This window comes from Ranitomeya variabilis, chromosome 2 (assembly GCF_051348905.1).
Source record: "Ranitomeya variabilis isolate aRanVar5 chromosome 2, aRanVar5.hap1, whole genome shotgun sequence".
In the NCBI taxonomy this organism is placed as follows: Eukaryota; Metazoa; Chordata; class Amphibia; order Anura; family Dendrobatidae; genus Ranitomeya; species Ranitomeya variabilis.
Window position 1 is genome coordinate 978,802,252 of NC_135233.1, and position 22,379 is coordinate 978,824,630.

Genomic DNA, 22,379 nt, shown 5'->3' on the forward strand with positions numbered 1-22,379 from the left:
CTGCGTAAAAGAGTTCAACAGCATGTTTCAAACATCAACTGTGCTAGACAGGATGTGTCTAAGGGTAAAATGATCTACACAGTAGCCATGCATTTTTTACAGGTTCATTCTAGCAGTACCCGTGATTTACGGGTGACTGGTCTGCAAAGAGTTCCGAATAATCTTCGTAAAATCGACCGGCAGGGTGAACTGCTTAATTAGAAGCCCGCTGGATATACCAGCTGGGATCAGTGTCACCAGGGGGCCTCAATGAGGACCTTCTATACACAGGCTTCCTATTGCCCTAAACTCACCTTAAAAGGAGTTGAACATTGCGGTAAATCATATCAAAATAAGGTTATGTTAGAGGAATGATAAGTACAAGGACCATTCAGAATTATACAAAAATCTATTTTTTTTTTTTTCAATACTTATCATCAGGTAGGGGTGCAACCTTTCTTGCGGCCCAGTGTGGGCGGTTATCCTCTGTACCACATGATGTTGGATACATGTATACACAGTCCAACTGGCTGGGCGTTATCTCTTCTGAGGTGGGTAGTTTGTTTGCAGTGCCGGGGGGGAGGTTTATTATGTTAGCTATTTTGGTTATTTTTGTTTTTTTGTTTGTTCGAAATGCCAGTTTATAGACATTGATGGAGAGATGATGGCACCCTGTTGTTTAATATTAATGTTAATTTTTCCTAGATCAGAGGAGCCCGCAGCCAGTCAGGCACCTGCTTGGGGTGCAATATATATATATATATTTTTTTATATTCGGATTAGTTGGCAACCCTTGGAGAAGACAGGAGAATAGTTATGTGCCACGGTCAAAATTATTGCGATCCATTATTGAGCAGTATTTCATATGGCACAAGGGGATGGCTATTCAATTGGCGCACACAAAGTATGGTTATAGCAGTCTAGGCTGCGGGATTACTAAGGGAACAGCAGATTTGGCTTAACAAGGGAGCCGCTGCTAGATGGGCATGCCTGCACATGGAGTGGGCTTATATATCCCAGCGCGGGTGCATACTCAATAATATCTGAGATACCAACCATGGGAAGGGATAGATAGGCATATGCGAGTAGTGGTCACGATCCCAGCAACTGCATGGAGTTGCTTAGCAACGCGTGCGCCACCAGCCTATTCCATTCAGAACAGCTTGGTAACCTAGGACGCTCAGTAGGGTACTGTAGCGCAGGCGCTTAGGGACGGGTGTTCTTCTGTTTCAAGCTGGATGCAAGATCCTCGCGCAGAGGCAGGCTCACATAGTGAGTCAGCGTCTTGTACTGAAGACGTCTAGAAATAGGACGGGCATCTATGGGAAGCGACTGCTAAGATTGTAGTGAGGGAGGGATCGGAAGTCTCTCCTGATAGGCGTCAGAGATCCCGGCCAACCAAGGATTGGCCCAACATTGACATAGGTAACGAATTAGGATGGATCTTACAAATCCCCAATCTGACTAATGGACTGTTTCACAGGCCAATGCTTGCCGGACACAGGTGCCGGCGATCATTGGCCAATTAAGTAAGTGCACTTACACTACATATGTCGGACATGACTAGACGACTAACACTTCCCCTGACGACGCTACCGTGAGTGGCGATACGCGTAGGGAGCTAGCAGGCTCGTTCCTCTCAGTGAGTATTAATAGCATTACCATTGCATAAATGTGCCAGGTAGTGCTTGCAACAGGAATTCCGGTGGTGTAACTGTGTTTATTGGCTACTCATATATAGAACTGAGGACGTAAAATGTGCTAATACAACGTTACTGGATGCTAGATAAATTGTAAAATATTTATAGCATGTAACATGTGAATGGTCAAATTTATTTATTATTCATTTTCTACATTCTAATTGTTATGTAAAAATAGATATGACATCGGAACCTGTAATGCAGGCACATACTTGATTGGAGCAGATTGTGTTTATATTGCATGTATCTCACGCAGGGGTTTACTAGGATTATTTTTCCTATGGAGCCTGCTAATTTTCATGTCCCTATATTCAGAGGACATTGATTAAGTGTGTTCAGGCATATATTTTATGCTGTTTTTAAATGTTTTTATGTACACATGCACTGTGACTTGGTCTCAATAAAGCTTTTGTATTATATAGTATTGTGGCTGTGTGTGCACCTTTATTGCGCTTCTTTTTTCTTTCTTTTCTATTATTTGAACTGCCTTATAAGCATATCTATCTGTGTTTTGGACTAAGCAAGGACTTATTCGTGTCAAGTATCCTCAAGAATAATTGTGCTTCATAGACTTTCTGCGTGATTGCATTTTCATCTGAAGTTTCCTATAGACTGCTGAGCTGCATTTGATATTTGCACCAAGTGTTGTGGACTTGAGTTTCTCTATGCACCTGTTTGAATCACCGTGTGATAATATAGACTTTACCACTTATAAAACTGTGTCCTGTAGTTGTCTTGTTCCACGCAAAGAGTCTCCTGAGTTATCCCCTATAATTATTACAGACTGCTGCACCGAGATGTCAGAGCTCAGTTGCTCAGGGAGAATGATGGATGAGGGAGGTGACTGTTTCCTGTTTCATCATTGGATGCAGACACTTCAAAACAAACTCATGGGCCCCCTAGTGGACCTCACTGTGCTTTAAAGTCCTTAAAGATGGGTTCTAAAAGGAAATTAAGCCTTTTTGTTTGCCGATGAATCTTCCTGTTCAATGCCCCTTAGAACACATGTCGCAACCTGGCCTGTCTTCTCTATGACCCTCAGGTCTGGCTACACTTCCACTTATCTAGTATAGGTAAAGGTACCTTCACACGAAGCGACGCTGCAGCGATAGCGACAACGATGCCGATCGCTGCAGCGTCGCTGTTTGATCGCTGGAGAGCTGTCACACAGACCGCTCTCCAGCGACCAACGATGCCGAGGTCCCCGGGTAACCAGGGTAAACATCGGGTTGCTAAGCGCAGGGCCGCGCTTAGTAACCCGATGTTTATCCTGGTTACCAGCGTAAAAGTAAAAAAAACAAACAGCACATACTTACATGCGTCCCCCAGCGTCTGCTTCCTGACACTGACTGAGCTCCGGCCCTAACAGCAGAGCGGTGACGTCACCGCTGTGCTTTCACTTTCACTTTAGGGCCGGTGCTCAGTAAGTGTCAGGAAGCAGACGCCGGGGGACGCGAAGGTGAGTATGTGCTGTTTGTTTTTTTTACTTTTACGTTGGTAACCAGGGTAAACATCGGGTTACTAAGCGCGGCCCTGCGCTTGGTAACCCGATGTTTACCCTGGTTACCAGTGTAAAACATCGCTGGTATCGTTGCTTTTGCTTTCAAACACAACGATACACAGCGATCGGACGACCAAATAAAGTTCTGGACTTTATTCAGCGACCAGCGACATCACAGCAGGATCCTGATCGCTGCTGCGTGTCAAACGAAACGATATCGCTAGCCAGGACGCTGCAACGTCACAGATCGCTAGCGATGTCGTTTCGTGTGAAGGTACCTTAACACTTTTTGTACGCCCCCACTTGCCTGAGATAAGGAATCCTTTGTCGCTTGATACCAGTTCACCAGAACTTGAGTATAGTCTCACTTCTTTACACACAACACCCTACAATGCAGGACCATAGGTTCTTCCCTCTTCAGTACTTTCTGCTAACTCCCTGATCAAAACGCAAACTGAATTTCCTCTGCCTTACTCCTCACACCTTGGGTTGTTCTCAATATTTAATTAAAAAGTGGACACAGTTAAGTGCTGCAGGCCACAAACTAGACATAGCAATTTAATACATTGCCATGTTTTAAAATCTTCAAGGGGAGCGTCGAGAGCTTCTCCACTCCTTTACAGGAGCACCGTGATGTCAGAAGGGAAAAGTGATAATGAAGTGGCTCTGTGAACACAGACCATTTTGGGTCCATGGCAAGAAAACTCCCAGATGTAAATTTAATTGAGAACCTGTGATCAATTCCCACAAAGCAGGTGTACATACATTAGTGATTGTGAAAACCCATTGTTGCCTAATCCGTGCTTGGAGGTTGTCATCAGTCAGGATTTGGCCCAGAAGCTAATATCCAGCATATCAGGGCGAGTTGCAGAAGTCTTGAGAAATAAGGACAACATTGTAAATATTGAGTCTTTTACATAAACTTTTATGGCTTTATCAATAAAAGATCAATAACTTATGATCTTTTAATTGTTCTTCAGTAACTAGATAAACATTTGACTAAAAGATCTAGATGCACTCAAGTGGCAAACTGTGTGAAAATGAAAAATTGTCATTCTCAAAACTTTTGGTCACGAGACTGTAATGTCCATTCATAGCAGCAGTAGTCCTGAAAAGTCCATTCCTCAACTTCTGCCTTCATTGATTTTATAACAGAGCAGGCAAGTCATGGCCGATCAGCTATACATAGGCTATTTTATGATGATCTGGGATCCAGTGTTGTCTATTTTTAAAGGACTTTGAGAATATTTTCAATTCTATACTGCTTTTCATCCCAGTCTGCCCTAATTGTTCTTTGGATTTGCATGTAACTTAAATTATTTATGCCTGTTTTATTTTTATTTTTCGTCCTGGATGTTTTATTTTACCAAAATAAATTTTACATTTTTTTATTTTTCAGTTGTTGGGAAAATATTAAAAAGGATCAACAAGGCAATAGGAGCAAAGAAGAATAAAGATATTGTGAACACAGCCAATGCAGTATTTGCCAACAGCGGATTCAAGATGGAGGAACCCTTTGTTAGCAAAAATAAAGAGGTCTTTCACAGCGAAGTGAGAAGTGCAGACTTCCAGGATAGGAACACAGCTGCGGCTATGATCAACCAGTGGGTAAAGAATGAGACAAAGGGTAAGCGGCTCACAGATGTGCCACACTTACTAATGTGAGCCCTGTACACACAGAATGTTTACAAGGAGTCTATTAATTATCATATGGATATATAACTTACACTAGCGTATAATCCAGAAAAAATAAATTCTGTACAATATATCAAACTTATATATCCACATGTAGACTCTGTACTGAAAATAGGCAGACTTTTTTTTTTTTTCCCAAGAAAACAAACATTTTTATATGCAGATATTAGTTTATGGTCATTCTTCTATAATGAATGAGCATCTGGTCCAAGAGTCAGTACAATCTCAGAAATTCGGAGCACATAAGGCATAGTCTGACAAATCCATGGAAAATGTTAAGGTGCACTGATCAGACAGGTTAATCTCTATCTGTATTTTATAGGTATGATCGACAACCTAATTTCTCCAGAATTGATAGACAGCTCAATGACCAAATTGGTAGTAATCAATGCCCTGTATTTCAAGGGTCTATGGAAATCTCGTTTCCAACCAGAAAACACAAAAAAACTGACTTTCCATGGTCCCGATGGAAAGGCTTATCAAGTCCCAATGCTGGCCCAACTTTCTTTGTTCCGTAGTGGTAAGTATTAACTTATTTTCTTCCAATACTATCGAGAAGTAATTCATGATATAAGTTAATAGAAGATTCACTTGTCCAGAGTATGTTTCTGTAGCATGCAGATCACACATACATATTAATGTCCTGTTTAGTCTTTCACCAGATAAAAATGGAGGAGATCAACTCCTCCCAAACACATTGGACTATGTTCCCACAATGAGCTTTTGGGGAGTTATTGATGTTCTAGATTTTCTGCACCTATTAAAGAAGCACTGCCATTAAAATTATCCTCTTAATATATTGCAATCATCATTATATATACCACTGTGTACTTACAGTTGCTCATTTTGTCTTTCTTCCTGTTAATTCTTCTCTTTTCCATTAGGTCTATGACATCACGTGATTAAATACAGACTAGCTGAATCCTAAGCTCTGAGCTGCTGCCAGACATGTCTGGTAACGGCTTAGGCTACGTTCACATTAGCGTCGTGCACTGCATGTCGCAATGCGACGTTGCGCCGCACCGACGCATACTGTGGAAGCGCCGCCCAACGGGGGCAGCGGATGCTGTTTTTCAACGCATCCGCTGCTCCATTGTGAGGTGCGGGCAGGAAGGGGCGGAGTTCCGGCCGCGCATGCGCGGTCGGAAATGGCGGACACGACGCACCAAAAAACGTTAAAAGCAACGTTTTATGGTGGAGACAGTCCGACGCAACCGTCGCACTGCGTCGCTAATGCTAGTCAATGGAGAAAAAACGCATCCTGCAAGCACTTTTGCAGGATGCGTTTTTTCTACAAAACGACACATAGCGACGTGCAGTGCACGACGCTAGTGTGAAAGTAGCCTTATCTCAAAGAGAACTAAAGGATTGGTAGTCCAAAATTGAACATGCCGGATCCTTAACTCCCCCGATAATTTAATTTTTTGAGGCCCCCCCCCCATACATATTAGACTCTGGCAGATCCAATAATTATTGGCAGCTGACATTGGTCTATTGTTTATGGGGGAGCTTAACATGGTAGGGCATAAGTCTGTCTCCTACTGTTGTTTGAGCTTGGGATTGGGCTGTTACTGCAGCATGATACCTTTTACAGCCTGTCAAGGCTCCAGGAAAAGAGAAAGCGAGCCAAACAAAAGCAAAGCTTTGAGCTCCTGGCCCACTTATTTTTTACTATTTTATTTCTCAGTTGTAATTGCAATGTGAAACCAATGAAGATCAATTATAGGAGGAATTTTATCTCTTTGTATTCATTGTAAGCTTTGTGTATAAAGAGGTTGTCAACTGCAAAATAAAAACCATTCCTACTTGCCTCCTGGATCAGTGCTGTTCCTGTGATGCAGGAAGGCCGCGGGCCTCTGTGACACAATACATTTCACCTGAATGTGTGTCCGGGGACCGTGATCGTTACACCACTGACCCATGCTGTCACTTATGATTTTCAACTATTGCTGATCTCCTGCTACTGATCATACACATTCCCTCTAACTGATAAATGGTAGCCGCAGTCCACAAGATTAAAGGCAACTTCTTCTGGACTGCGGATACAAGTTAACAGCAAAAGGAGATTTTTGGGGAGCCTTTTTTTTTTTTGCTTAAATGCATGTATTTTTGGTTTAAACATTTTTGGCAACTTTGGCAACTTAAACAATCTTTCAAACTGATTTAGACTTAAATCAAAGGGTTGTAGACCCTGATGGATTCAATGGTAACTCATTCTGCAGTATATGTATACAAGCCCAACCATCCAAAATATAAAAAAATCCTTCCCCCCCCCCTTGTTATATTGTTTCTAATTTTATTTGGAACATTGAGGTAGTTATATGTATATTTTCTTATAATAAAATACAGGATCGGCAAGTACTCCCAGTGGCCTGTGGTACAATGTAATAGAGTTGCCTTATCATGGAGGGAGTGTGAGCATGTTGGTGGCCCTTCCTACAGATGAAAGCACTCCGCTGTCTGCCATCATACCACACATTAGTACAAAAACTCTGCAAAGCTGGATGACGATGACCCCAAAGAGAGTACAGCTGATTTTACCTAAGTAAGCGGCTATTTCTTAATGTTCAAATAATATTTGGTATCTTGAGTATGTGTGCAAAATAGTCTTGTTCTAGGACCTTTTCTATTGGGCATGTCTGCTAAGTTGTTAACCATACCCTATCAATCCTAGAAGCAGTGTTGACTAGTAATTGGTGAAGATTTGACCGAGTTGTATTTATTGATGCTGTTTTTTTTTTTTTTTCTTTTTTTTGGGTCTCTGGTGGCCCAGAATTACACTATAAAAAAATAAAAATAAAAATAAATAACTGCCAGTAACCGGTGAATATTGGAATTTTCCATTTAGCAATCATAGACCTTTCCTATTGGTTGCTCACTGCTATGACGAGAATTCTGCGTATATGATGCATCTTTAATTCATGTTCTTTCCAGATTCACAGTGGAGGCTGATGCTGATCTGAAGGAACCTCTTAGAAACCTTGGCATCACTGACATGTTCGACTCCTATAAGGCTAATTTTACTCGGATTACTAGTAAGTTGGAAGAGCCATACCTACAACTGTTAAAGGAAACCTGTCGGGTCCCCCATGGCCTCCAATCCAGCAGCATTCAGATACGTGTGATTAAGCTCCCCCATAACCAGCCCTGTATAACAGAATTCAGTTACATAACCTCAACTTTTCCTATGCTAAGGGCTTTGACTAGTCAATGGGGCGTTTAGTTTCCCAAACTAGTCAGCCCTCTTACGATGTTCACATCATTTGCACTAGCCGGCATCATCGCTGCTTATGCAAATCTAGAGCATGCGCACCGCTCATTAAGGCGGCGTCACTGCGTCTGAGTCTCTGAAGCCGTGTGTACACTTTATCATGCCCACAGGGGCGTGATAACAAGGAAAGAGGGCTGACTAGTCTGGAGCAACTAATTAGTCACAGGCTTCATTAGCCTAGAAAAAGCAGAGGTTATAAACGATATTTTTAAAGCATTCATGTAACTGAATCCTGGTATACAGGGCTGGTTAGGATGGAGTTTAATCACACGTGTCTGAATGCTGCTGCATTGGAGGGCATGGGGGACCTGACGAGTTCCCTTGTTAAGTGTCCCAACATTTTTATTTCCTGACAAAACAACCTCCTCTATAATGTATTCATTGTTGTCCTATGTTTTGTTATAACATTATAGTGTGAGATCGACTGGCTGCTAGAATGTGTTTCCTGACATTCACCCCCCTCCCCGGAAGGCTGTAGTGAATCCAAAGCAACAAGTCATAAAGGGGTTGTCCACGATTTCTATATTGATGACCTATCCTTTCGTCATCAATATCAGATGAGTGAGACTCAACTGCTCTGTAGCCTCACCCCACTCAGTTCTTATTCAATTTAAAGTACTCAAGAACAACCACTACACAGTGTAAGGAGCTCTGCTGTTCTGCTCTGTACATTGCTTCCATCTGTCTACTGCAGGTAGGAGGGGTTGCCAGGTGTCAGGCCCCTGATAGATGGGGCTACCAGCTGTCAGGCCGTCACCAATATGAAATTAATCACCCAATGTGTTTTCTTGAAAATAAATAAGTTACCCCAAAATGAGCTTTGGCATGATTTTTACAGGATTTTGGAGTATGCTCAAAATATAAGCCCTAATCCTAAAATAAGTCCTAGTTACAGTCTACAGTCAGGACCAGCATTTGGGTGGATGGGGGTCAAAAACTGGTCAGTTGCCCAGAGCCACCAGTCTTGGGTGCCATCAGAATTTTTTATTCTGGGGTTACAACTGCTTAAGTACCTTTTGGTGCTACTACAACTTTCATATATGTAAAGGCAACTCCAGAGGGGATACTGGCTCTCACTGAAGACTTCTTGCAATCTATGGAAACTTTTTTTTTTCAAGCTAATGCTCCACAAGATAAAAAAATTAGTCTGGTATAAGTTACTTTTCATATTTTTTCCCATGGACCACTACCTTTTTAAATAAATCCCCTTGAGCTTCATCTAAGTCAGGGTTCCCTATCCTGTAGCTCAGTAATGATGTGGCTCGTGGGTCCATGATCTTTAGCTTGCGTCTGTCGGCTTGGTGCATTTACACCTGGTTTATCAATCCGCTATGACAGAATCTGCAGAGGGTGACTTCTTGGAGTAGCCCCACACAACAGCAGGTCTTGGTGCACATTTACTGGCTTTGAGGTGTAGAGATAAATATGGTGAGCTGGATAAGATGATACAGAATGGGGGTAAGGTGGAGACCTCCTAGATGTAAAAATATAATCTATAACAGTGAGGGGCGCATGATCTTAGTGTGATCTCTGTGGGGAAGCTTTGGCAGTCATAGCAGTAATAGATGGCACTGGCGGTCGCTTCTCCAAGGAAGGAGGCAGCTCTGTATGTGGCTTGCGATCATCTCGGAGTTCAATGCAGCTCTTAAAGGGTTTGCCTACTACTCTGACAACCCCTTTGTCAATCTGGGTATCCGCCCCTGTTAAAATAAAAACACATATACTCTCCTTCCATACCAGCGGTGTCTGCACTCGCTCTCCTGGAGCTCACATAATGTTACGTCATGTGATTCTTGCATTCAATCGGCATCGGTTATGTAGTCATGCCTTTGAATAACTCTAACAAAGGGATCTGTCATAAGCCCATAAGGATGCATATGTAAGCAGAGCACCACATAAAGCCCCGCCGACAGGCTGCCCCGGAGCACGAGCATATTATAAACTGAAAATAAAGATTACACAACAACCACAAGACAGATTTCATCACCAGGTATCATTGTAATCAGTATAACGGCGCCGACCTGACCCTATCTGTAGGTTACTGAGCACAATCCTGCTGACAGGTTTCCTTTAAACACAGCTTGTAATGTAACAAAATGAGCAAAAAGTCAGAGTGTGAATACTTTTGCAAATCACTGTAACCGTTTATATTTTAACGGGGGGGGGGGGACAAACTCTGACAAGTTGTCCTAGTAGCCTCTTTTTAAGGTTAGAAAAAATCTAAGACATCTTATGCTACCAACAAGCACTGTGCTCTGTACAGATGACGGTCAAGAGCCCACAAAACAATACCTGCTATAGATGGGAGGATGGTTTAGTAATTGGCCGCTCTTCATAGATGCGTACAGAGAGTCTTATTTCTTGTACACTGCTGCCATCTGATGTCAAAGACTGGAATAAGTCAGCAGCGGGAACATCTGTGATCACGTCTGGTAGGAAAACATCTGATAGAGTTCTCACACAAAAATACTGGGGGCTTCAGATTTACCAAGAGGACTTCACCTACGTTTGGTGAACGCTATGGTTTGATGCTGCAATGGGTCATCGGTGTCCTGTAATCCTGATGGCCTATGTGCTTGTTTAAGTGCCAGATCTTTTGTCACCATCTACTGGACATATAGATAAATCAGTTTAGTCTCTGATTTTATGCAAAAGCTTTCAAATCTGCAAATTGACGGTTGTGGATTTTGTACTTGCACTTTTGTATTTCCAAAACCTTCAAGAGGAAAAATTAGTAAAAACCCTGCTGTAAATAAGTAAAAAGCAAAAAGTGCATCTAAATAACTCGGAGTTCTTAATAATACTGTTTTTGATCAAAAATAGCATAAAAGCCATCCCACCACGTCAAGGTAACTCTGATCGGGATGGTCCTACACTGTCTAATATTACAAACCTTACCATGTGTCAATGTTGACCTCAGTGTGAATAAGGGCAGCTTAATTTTTTGTTTTTAATTTTGTATTTCTGTAATATAATATACTTTTAAATTTTAGTTTAGAAAAGGAATCGTGCAAAATAATGATACCGGAGATTGTTCACAATGTCCTTTTTAAGTGATATATAGAGTATTACAATACTGCCATAATTCACTCTGTATCTTCACATTAATAGGATCGGAGCAAGTTTTTGTTTCCCATATGCTACAAAAAGCTAAGATTGAAGTAAAGGAGGATGGTACCAAAGCCTCAGCAGCCACCAGTAAGTAACTCCCTGATGAATAGACAGTCGCCATACCCTCTTCTTTCCAGGCACAAAAGCTTGTATGTTTGATTAGTCTTACCTGGGATCTGGGTGCTGACCCTATTCTTTAAGGGAGTGTGTCCTCACAAAATTACTGTTCAAACAAAGCACAGTACTTAAGAGGGGACATAGCCCTAATAAAAATCATAACCTTAGTGTCCAAATACATTGCTCCATTTGCAAGAAATTCTTTATTCTAATATGCTAATGAGGAGCTCTGTGCATCACAGGGTGAGCCAAGCACCACATTGGCATACTTGCATCTGCCACAAATTGTTGGTCAATTATGCTAATGAGGCGCTAGGTGCACCCGAGATGCCTAATAAGCATATTTGAATGAATAAAGAATTTCTTGCAAATGCAGCAATGTATTTGGACATTGAGGTTACTTTTTTTTTCCTAGGGCTATATCCCCCTATTACATGCTGTGCTTGGTTGGAATTGACTGTTTATGCTGACACAGGCTCCCTACTGATGGATTTATGCCCAGATTGCAGAAGAATGGGTAAATAATAATGGTTCTTTTCATTTACAGCTGCAATTTTAATAGCAAGATCCTCTCCTCCCTGGTTTATAGTGGACCGACCATTCTTGTTTTTCATCAGACATAACCCAACAGGTGAGCGTTTCCTTCATACCTAATTTTTCATAGTGTAAGATGTTTTATTTGGGAGTGTGCACACGTTTGTTGTTTTTTTTGCAGTTGAAAATCTGCTGCTAGTACTGTAGCATTGGCAGAAAAAAACCTATAAAATCTGTGCATTTTTTAATGTGTTTTTGCCTGCATTTTTCTCTGTGCAATTGAATGGTTGAAAAATGCTGCAAAAACACACAAAAACCCTGACGCTGCAGATTTTTTTTTTAAATTTTGAATGTTCAAACTAACAATAAGCAGCATGTGCTTTAAATCTCATTCACTTTGCTGGTAGTGTAAAATGCTGTGTTTTCCACATCAAAAACATCTGGATGACATCTGGTTAATGGCTTGTTCACATGTTGCATTTTTTTGAAGAGGAGAAAGGGAGAAATCTGCTGTTGTGCTCCTCTGGGGGTGGCTTATCTCCAGGAAGAACAAAGGCATCCACTGTTTGACCCGAAGCACGCCTGATCCTTGTCCTGCCCAACATCATGTGTCCGAGTAGAGTCAGAAGACCTCCATACACATGAGATACGTGGCTGGGCATGCTGAAATTGGTGGGTTCAGTCCTCTTCAATCTAATGTGTATGGAAGAATCTATGGTCTGGTGTATGGAGGCTTGGTACATTTTAAAACCATGATTTTAATTTGGATTATACAAAACCTTTATTCACATACTAAAACTTTGAACCTGCCAGTATTCATGGGACTAGCCAGCCATCTTGTATGTATGGTGGTGTCTCTAGATGATGGAGAGAAGTAACGATGAGTCAGGCATTTTTCCCCTCATGAGTGATGAGCTGCTTCTGGCCGGCAACTCACTTTCTTCTCATTGAGAGCTCATGAACACTCGGCTGAATGGAGTGTGCTTACAGTAAGTCTGGGGTGGGTCTGGGTCAGGTGGAATACCTATGTGCTGAACAAATGTTCTGCTGATGGCTGTTTGATGTATATGGCCATCTTAAGTTTCAGAATCAAATAAAATGCTGATGGTGTGATTGTAGCCTAAAGGTGGCCACATACCTTGGGTTGACCCAACCAATTTTGTCAGGAACAGAGAATCAAATGGCCAGGATTTTTTTTCTCTTTTTCTCGATCAGGAGGAAAAAGGATTAAACATGTTGCATTTCAACATGCCCTATTCTTTGTCCTTGGAGGAGGTGAACTGCTGCCAGAGGTGTTTTTTCTGCACTCTCACCATTCAAAAGGGACGATCGCTCAGCCACATTGTGTTTAGGAAGTTTGTTAGAAATGGCGGTCGGCCAACAACTCTTTAAAGTATAAGGTTAAGGATATATAGAGGATTTTTGCTGTGTAGCTGTTTATTAAAGGCAATCTGTCAGTAAGTTTTGCACTTGGCAAGAAGGGGTACTGCAGGGAAGAGCAGTGTAAAACCTTCCAAGGATGTTGTGGTTTTTTTGCCATTTGATGCTCCGTTGCTGTGAAATTTTTCTTCTATTCACATGCAAATTTGCTTTGACAGTGCATTGTTGGACATAAGTGGCCTTGCAATCTTCCCTTCTCCCCATCGGTACACTTCTTTATTGACAGCGGAGAGCATAGGTGATGTCATGCAGGAGAGCCTGTGTCTCCGCTGTCGGTCATGAGGGCGCAGCCTGTGTCTCCACTGTCGGTCATGCGAGCGCAGCCTGTGTCTCCACTGTCGGTCATGCAGAAGAGCCTGTGTCTCCATTGTCGGTCATGCAGGAGAGCCTGTGTCTCCACTGTCAGTCATGCAGAAGAGCCTGTGTCTCCACTGTCAGTCATGCAGAAGAGCCTGTGTCTCTGTTGTCGGTCATGCAGGAGAGCCTGTGTCTCCACTGTCAGTCCTGCAGAAGAGCCTGTGTCTCTGTTGTCGGTCATGCAGGAGAGCCTGTGTCTCTGCTGTCGGTCATGCAGGAGAGCCTGTGTCTCTGCTGTCGGTCATGCAGGAGAGCCTGTGTCTCCACTGTCGGTCATGCAGAAGAGCCTGTGTCTCTGTTGTCGGTCATGCAGGAGAGCCTGTGTCTCCACTGTCAGTCCTGCAGAAGAGCCTGTGTCTCTGTTGTCGGTCATGCAGGAGAGCCTGTGTCTCCACTGTCAGTCCTGCAGAAGAGCCTGTGTCTCTGTTGTCGGTCATGCAGGAGAGCCTGTGTCTCTGCTGTCGGTCATGCAGGAGAGCCTGTGTCTCTGCTGTCGGTCATGCAGGAGAGCCTGTGTCTCCACTGTCGGTCATGCAGGAGAGCCTGTGTCTCCACTGTCGGTCATGCAGAAGAGCCTGTGTCTCTGCTGTCGGTCATGCAGGAGAGCCTGTGTCTCTGCTGTCGGTCATGCAGGAGAGCCTGTGTCTCTGCTGTCGGTCATGCAGAAGAGCCTGTGTCTCCGTTGTCGGTCATGCAGGAGAGCCTGTGTCTCCACTGTCAGTCATGTGCGGGCGCAGTGCTGGCTAAGAGGAGCTGAGAACGCAAATTATAAAACCACTAGCACACTTGCAAAACTAATTTTCATGTGAATAGAAGAATTTCACAGCAAGAGAGCATCAAATGGCAACAGAAAAGGTATCCTTGGAAGGTTTTAGGCTATGTGCACACGTTGTGGATTTTGCTGCGGATCCGCAGCAGCTTTCCATGCGTTTACAGTACAATGTAAACCTATGGAAAATGCAATCCGCAGTGCCCATGCTGTGGAAAAAAACGCGCGGAAACGCTGCAGTTTACATTCCGCAGCATGTCAATTCTTTGGGCGGATTCCGCAGCGGTTTACACCTGCTCCACAATAGGAATCGGCAGGTGTAAAACCGTAGGTGGAATCCGCACAAATTCCGCATAAAATCCACGGTAAATCCGCAGGTAAAACACAGTGCCTTTAACCTGCGGATTTATGAAATCCGCTGCGGAATAATCCGCAGCCCTCAAAAATACGTGTGCACATACCCTTCGGCCGCCCTTGTCTGCATTACCTCTGCTTGCCTAGGGCAAATCTTTCTGACAGATTCCATTTAAAAGGACCGGCCACAAGATCAAGAGGGGCAGTTTTTACTTTTATTTTGTTCCAATTTATTATGTATTTATTAAATAATAATTTTTTTCAACACTGCTCCAGAGATGTTAAACTTTTTTTTTTTTTGTGCTAGTTTGTAAATTTGTATGGTTATTAACAAAAGGGAGTAGCTCACAAGAATTCTCGGGGGTGTTATTTTAGGGTGCTCATATCTGGCCACTTTTTTGATCTTGTAACTGGTTCTCTTTTTATTATTATTATTATTATTATTATTCATTTTTTTTATAGCGCCATTTATTCCATGGTGCTTTACATGTGAAAAGGGGGAAAATATAGACAAATACATTGAACATGAGCAAAAAACAAGGCACTTACAGGTACAGAAGGAGGGAGGACCCTGCCCGCGAGGGCTCACAGTCTGCAGGGGACGGGTGATGATACCTAGGAGAGGGTAGAGCTGGTCGTGCGGCGGTTCAGTAGGTTGAGGATCACTGCAGGCTGTAGGCTTGTCGGAAGAGGTGAGTCTTAAGGTTCTTTTTGAAGGTTTCTATGGTAGCATTAAGCTACAGCTGAAGCCAAAAACTGTTGATTGCATGCAACACAATCTTGTGGGCTTTTAGCTTTTAATATTTTAAGATAAGTTCCTTTTTAAATGGGTTTGGATTGGTGTTTCCCATAAAAACAATGATGGGTTCAGGAAATTTAGAATATTCACCAGTGTCTTAACTGACATGCTCATTCCAAGGGGGAGGTAAAGGAAGTGCGTCCATATGTGCAGATGGTTGTATATAAATGTTCTCTCTTTTCCAGGTGCCGTTCTCTTCACAGGACAAATAAACAAACCTTGAGGGCGAACAATTCCCGTGAAAAATCTGAATCCAGTGTTTTGTATACTACTTTAGTTTTATTTTGTGAATGTTCATTTTTAATTTGAAAGTCTTCATTGTGCTTTTAACAGTAATTTTTATTGACATTTGTATTTTTGATACAGTAACTTGCGTTGTGTGTTGTGGATTTTTTTTCCAACTGCTGATTTTATTTTTTTTTAATTACGATATTTACATTTTTTTGTACATTTAATTTTGTACTTGGTTTCTCAGAGGTCAGTTGTGATGTGGAACTGGTGTATATTTCATGGTACAGTATTTGTGGCTGGGATGCTCTTGGTTATGGACTACCCTGGCCTTCATTAGCGGTACTTTGGCACACATTTTACTTATGAAGATTAATTTTTATTTGTTTTTAGGAGGCAGTTAAATGTATTGTGTGAAAACTGGAGATTAGATTTCTTTTCTATACATTTCTTGTAATAAATGATGCATGTGTTATTTCAAATTAAATGCTCCTGACTGCATCTCGTGTTGAGGTGCTTTAAAAGTATGTTGACAGTGTGCGCTTTTTTTCTTTTGTTTTTTTAGATTTTATTTATTACATTGTAAATTCATTATACCTTCTAAATGGTGATCAATTAATTCATTTAGACAGTAAATACCGTAGGTGGCCAACCTTATTAAGGTGACCCTAGGGCCAGATTGAGGAGTATCACAAACTTAGGGCCCCTTCACACTGTGCAATCAAAGTCTGAACGAGCGTTCGATTTGTGACGTTTATCCGTCCTCGTTCCGAGGTTGCAAAGTGTGACATGGCGTTACGATTTGCGACGCAGCCCAGCATCGTACGATGTGAAAGAAAGAGCAGAACTTTCTTTCGTCGTAAATGTCCCGCTGTGGCGGTCGAAATCGTAGTATGTGACGGCGGTCATACGAGCTCGTAATGCGACTACGTGGGTTGGGCTTCCGCATACCTGTCTCCTGATTGGGCGTGACGTTTTAGCACGCCCATGCTGGTAATACGTCACGCTCGGAGTCGTAGGACTATGGCGGTGTGAAGGGTAGCGTACGATTGCGACGCGTGACGTTCACATCGCAACTACGTCAGAAAAAGCGTTAACATCGTAGAGTGTGACCGCTGGCTACGAGCTCGTACTGCGATGTCGAATATGACGCAAATGCGTCGTAATCGTAGCAGAATCGACCAGTGTGAAGGGGCCCTTAGATCAACATCTATGCCTCATCAACTCAACGTAAACATCTCAAGCCTCTGTATCTGTAATGGCCGACTGTTTGTTTGCAGTCACTTGCACATGCATTGCTAGTCTATACAGTAATTTCACATTTTTGATTGCTGGATTTCTGGGCTAAAGGGACATATATATCACTGTACATCAATATAAGAAAATTGTTAAACATTGTATTTAACTGCAACATACAAACTCCTGTCCTTGCTGCTGTTGGTTGTGTATTTTAAATGTCATTAATGCTAACGAACAATAGCCTACATGTAAAAAAGTGCACTATGGAGGGGCGTGTCCGTATGCCGAGCTGAGCAGAAGTGTGGTGAAGGAGCTCCTGCCATCTCCCAGCTATAAATAGCATAATATCACCCTGCATCACCGGGTTCCACAGTCAGCATGGGGCCCAGGAAACCTAGGACCATACAGCAGCCTGCGGTGGACCAGCCAGCACAGCGGACGGCTCTGGATGCTTTTCTGGGCCTTGAACAAGTCCAGGGAGATACACAGGTGCCATCTTTACAGAGACAGGGCAGTGAGGAGGAAGCTTCCCAGCAAGACGCTCTGCATCAGGACGGCACTCAGGAGACTGATGGCTGCAGGGAGGAGGAGATCTCCCCCTCTACATCGGGGGATGAGCCTTACACAGAAGGAACAGGACTTCATGGAGATCAGATAAGCACCGCTGCTGACAGCAGCCACGAGGTGAGGGGGAGGGGGGGTGTTGGGCCCCCACTCCTTTACCCTTCATATCAGCCCACACAAACAAACAGCTCCTCATTACATCAGGAGGTCCATGGACAGAATAATACACAGGACACTGCCTATATTCAACCCCATCAGGGATACTACTCCTCTCATCATCCTGATTATTCAGTTAACTATCATCTTAACTCACAGCCTGATGGCAGCTTCAGGGGGCCTGCCCCTCCCTCCCAAGACTGGCAGTTTATTCTGGCAACTCTACCATCTAAAGAGGACTTTAAGATCCTCATTAGTGAGGTCAAAGACATATGCAGGGCAGAAATAGCCAACGTGAGACGAGATTTACAACACTTAAATGGGAGGATTGAGGCCCTGGAAGAGGAACATGACACCACAAGAAAACACATGACAGAAATTCACCAGCTAGTGTTCTCACAACAAGTGATGGAGGAAATGCAGTCCCACTTGGAGGATTTGGACAATAGGGGACGCAGATGCAACATACGTGTGAGAGGAGTGCCTGAGGTGGAGGTCTCTGAGTCTCCTGATCTGATCCTGCAGGACATCTTTAATAACATTCTGGGTGCACCTCCAACCAATATAACTAAGTTGGACAGAGCACACAGGGCGCTACAGCCTAAGAACATGTCTACTCAACCCCGAGATATTATATGCTGTGTTCACGACTTTACTACTAAAGAATTGATCATGTCCAAAGCCAGGACCCGGAACAAGACCCCCTTATTTCGGGGAACAGAGGTTCAGCTCTTCGCTTCTGCAGGGTTATGCGGGAGAGATCAGGGGAGACACCTCAGGCCCCTCTTGCTAATACTCCAGGAACACCAAATTAAGTATAGATGGGGGTTCCCATTTGCCCTGACAGCCAGGAAAGATGGAAAGTCCGCGACTCTGCGTACCCCTGCTGATGTGACGGCCTTCTGTACAACCCTGGAGATCCCGGCAGTCAACATTCCACCATGGGTCCTGCATGTACCTGGGGCTCCCCCTTCACCGGTGTGGACCAAGTTGGGGGGAGGAAGGCGCGGGGCGCGTGGGGGAGGTGGGGGGAGAGGCGGCCGTGCCCCGTCTTCCCCCCGTACCCGTTGACTTGACTTTTAGTTTAGGCTTGTTTAGAACAGGCCGCACATTCTCTTTTTCTCTAAGCCTCCCTTACTGATTGGCCCCTCTGCCTTCTGGCCTGTGACGCTGGAAATGGGACATCCAAACCCCACCGGGGGATGGACACAATGCTGCCTCTGTGTGTCTGGAGCCGCACCATTTACTGAAACAATTGAAGCAGGTCACCCGGGAAGGCAGGTGGCGGGGGCTTCGCCAAGGCCACTTCGGTTGCTTCCCAGTTACCCCTTTCTTTACATTGGAGGGGCGGCTGGCTGGAGATAGACCGGCTCTCTCGGATTCGGAGACTTCCACCTATCCTAGGGCTTCCCTGGGATTGATATTGAGACCGACTTTTTCTACCACTCTGGCCCTCCGAGCCAAGAGTGGGTTTCCTCAGGGGATCCCTCTCCGGGTTAAACCCCGGGTATTGTTCTCAATTGTTTTTCTATGTTTTTTCACTTTTTGGATATGCAATTTACTAACTGAGTGTCTGTCTTCCCTTTTCCTTGTTGTTCTTGCCCTACCCAACCACCCAAATTTTGTTTCCACCCTCGGTTCGATCCTTGAAAGCCTTCATCTGGTGGACCAGCCGCGCTGAGACAACCTCTGTTAACTTACACCTTCAAAGGTAACGGTCCCGACACCTGCACTACACTCCACTTAATGCAACTAAGATGACACGTATTGTATCTATTAACGTGCGGGGTCTTAATTCTCCCCGCAAGAGGAAATTGCTGTTACAGGAGCTGCGCTCCACTAGGGCAGACGTGGCTTTCATCCAAGAGACCCACTTTGACTCTACAGGCTCATTTAAGTTTGCAGCCCACTTATATCCCCAACAATATCTAGCAAGCACGAATACTAAGAAAGGGGGGGTTGCAATCCTGATTGCAAAAAATTGCCCTATACAAGTCACTGGAAATCACTCTGACCCTAAGGGACATTACGTGATCCTGGAGGCACAGGTGGGGGGCTCACCTCATATTCTCGCTAACATTTATGCCCCGAACGAGGGACAGATTCGCTTTCTGAGGGGGGTATTTTCACTCATAGGGGGGCTTCCCCATGCGGCGACTATAGTAGGTGGAGATTTCAATCTTCCATTCTCTGAAACATCTGACAGGCTTTCTCTCGGGGGGTTCCCGCCCTCTGACTCTGTAAAGAAGCTGTCTTTGGGCTTCCGGAGGCTTATAAGATCTGAGGTTCTCTTTGACGCATGGAGGGTGGCACACCCTGGAGAGAGGGCCTTTACCTTCTTTTCACACCCACACCAGACCCATACCAGGATCGATTACTTCTTTGTAAACTCTGCTATTCTTAAGAGGCTGGGGGGGTGGAACTGGGCTCCATTACCTGGTCAGATCATGCTCCTGTGATCATGGAACTTGAGGGAGCCCATTCTCGACCTAGATTTGGCCACTGGCGCTTAAATGAATCTTTACTCAAGGACCCCGAAGTCAGGGCCTCACTACATAAGCAACTGGAGGAATTCTTCCAGCTCAATACGGGCTCAGTCTCCTCCCTGGGAATTCTGTGGGAGGCACATAAGGCGGTGATGAGGGGCCATTTTATTAGGGAGGGCGCCAGGGCCAAGAGATCCGCGGGGGTCCAGAGGGCACATTTGACTTCTCAACTAAAGCTTCATGAGAGGACACTCGCTGAATCTCCCTCTCTGGCCGCTTTGAAAGAGGTGGTCAGACTAAGGGAAAAATTAAAAGATCTGGTGGTGGCGGGGGCGGAGAAGCTGCTAACTTTCTCTAGACAGAAATTCTATGAAAGGGGCAATAAGGCACGCCAGCTGAAGGAACGCTCCGCGGCTTCATCTCCTCAGGCCTTGCGGGACGCTGCAGGGGTAACGCATTATCACCCTGATGCCATAGCTGATATTTTTTATAATTTCTACAAAAAATTGTACAATCTTGGTCCCCCATCGGCTGATGGATCCCAGGGTTCAGGGGCTATTGAAGACTATCTTGCTACCTTAGACCTCCCCTCCCTACCTAGTGAAGCGATTGAATCTCTAAATAGTGCAGTTTCCTCTGAAGAGGTAGAGGAGGTTTTGGAGTCCCTGCCCATGGGAAAATCACCTGGCCCTGATGGTCTGACATACTTTTACTATAAGACATTCGCCAAAACACTTCTTCCTCACTTGGCCTCATTATTTAACTCCTTCTTGCAAGGCGACCCAATCCCGTCCACAATGCTACATTCCCACCTCATCCTCCTTCCAAAGCCGCCCAGGGACCCCTTGGACTGTGCAAACTACAGGCCAATAGCCCTTTTGAATACGGATTTGAAGGTGTTCACCAAGCTACTGGCCTCCAGACTTAATAAATGGCTACCCTCGATTATTCATAAAGACCAAGTAGGCTTTATTCCATGACGTCAAGGGGGTGATAACACCAGGAGGGTTGTGGACTTGGTGGACATCTCGAACCGAAAGAAATTGCAAACACTAGTACTGAGCCTTGACGCCGAGAAGGCTTTCGATCGCCTCTCCTGGCCGTTCCTTTTTAGGACGATGCGGGTCATTGGCATCTCGGGCGGATTTTTGTCCGCGCTGAGATCCCTATACAATCACCCTACAGCAGCCATAAAACTCCCTCTCTGTACATCCAAACCATTCACTTTATCGAATGGCACCAGGCAGGGGTGCCCTTTGTCACCTCTCCTGTTTGCCCTCTGCATAGAGCCCCTGGCAGCGTCCATACGACGGGACCCCAATATTTCTGGGGTGATGGTTGGGAGTAAATCTTTTAAGATCGCACTATTTGCTGATGATGTCCTATTGACGCTCACTAATCTCCACGTGTCTCTTCCGAACCTCATGAGGGCTTTGAGGAGATATGGGGACTTATCTGGATATAAAATCAATTCCAGCAAAACGGAGGCTATGCCGCTTAACATCCCCCCTGAGGTATGGGACCACCTACGCCTGAATTTTAAATTCAGGTGGAAACCGGATGCTGTGAAATATCTGGGGGTGAATATTACGTCCTCATATGAGACCCTCTACAAACTAAATTTCCCCTCCCTCTTTAAAGAATCAAAAGCCCGCCTGACTAAATGGCAATCACTCCCTCTCTCGTGGATGGGTCGGATAGCGGCGGTAAAAATGAGCCTTTTACCCAGATTGATCTACGCCTTTGAGACCCTCCCAGTTGGAGTTCCGGTCTCGGAATTGAAGTCCCTTCAGGCGGCTATTATTAGGTTCATATGGCAACAAAAGCGCCATAGAGTGGCTAAGGAGGTTCTCACAGCTCATAAGACCAGGGGAGGGCTTTCTGTGCCAAACATTCTTAATTACTACTGGGCTACTCACCTGAGAAGAATCCCCTGCTGGACATCCCTATGGGCCTACAGCAAGTGGAATGAAATAGAGAAATTATGGCTTGCCCCAATACACCCTAACTCTCTTTTATGGTCGCCAGCACAATGTAAGTCCTTTCCGCCCCTTTTAGGCCCCATGCAGTTCACCCGTG

At 44.2% G+C, this 22,379-nt stretch overlaps 1 protein-coding gene across 2 annotated transcripts in view; it reads left to right on the forward strand.

Moving 5' to 3' along the window:
• Positions 1 to 16,382, forward strand: part of SERPINE2 (serpin family E member 2) — a 101,212-nt gene extending 84,830 nt beyond the window's left edge. For both annotated transcript variants that reach the window (XM_077290867.1, XM_077290866.1), the window contains exons 3-9: positions 4,580 to 4,807; positions 5,198 to 5,395; positions 7,225 to 7,420; positions 7,810 to 7,910; positions 11,258 to 11,344; positions 11,922 to 12,005; positions 15,813 to 16,382. In XM_077290867.1, the coding sequence (XP_077146982.1) occupies positions 4,580 to 4,807; positions 5,198 to 5,395; positions 7,225 to 7,420; positions 7,810 to 7,910; positions 11,258 to 11,344; positions 11,922 to 12,005; positions 15,813 to 15,850 (932 nt within the window). In that variant the 3' untranslated portion in view covers positions 15,851 to 16,382. The remainder of the gene's footprint in view (positions 1 to 4,579; positions 4,808 to 5,197; positions 5,396 to 7,224; positions 7,421 to 7,809; positions 7,911 to 11,257; positions 11,345 to 11,921; positions 12,006 to 15,812) is intronic.
• Positions 16,383 to 22,379: the final 5,997 nt, after the last annotated feature.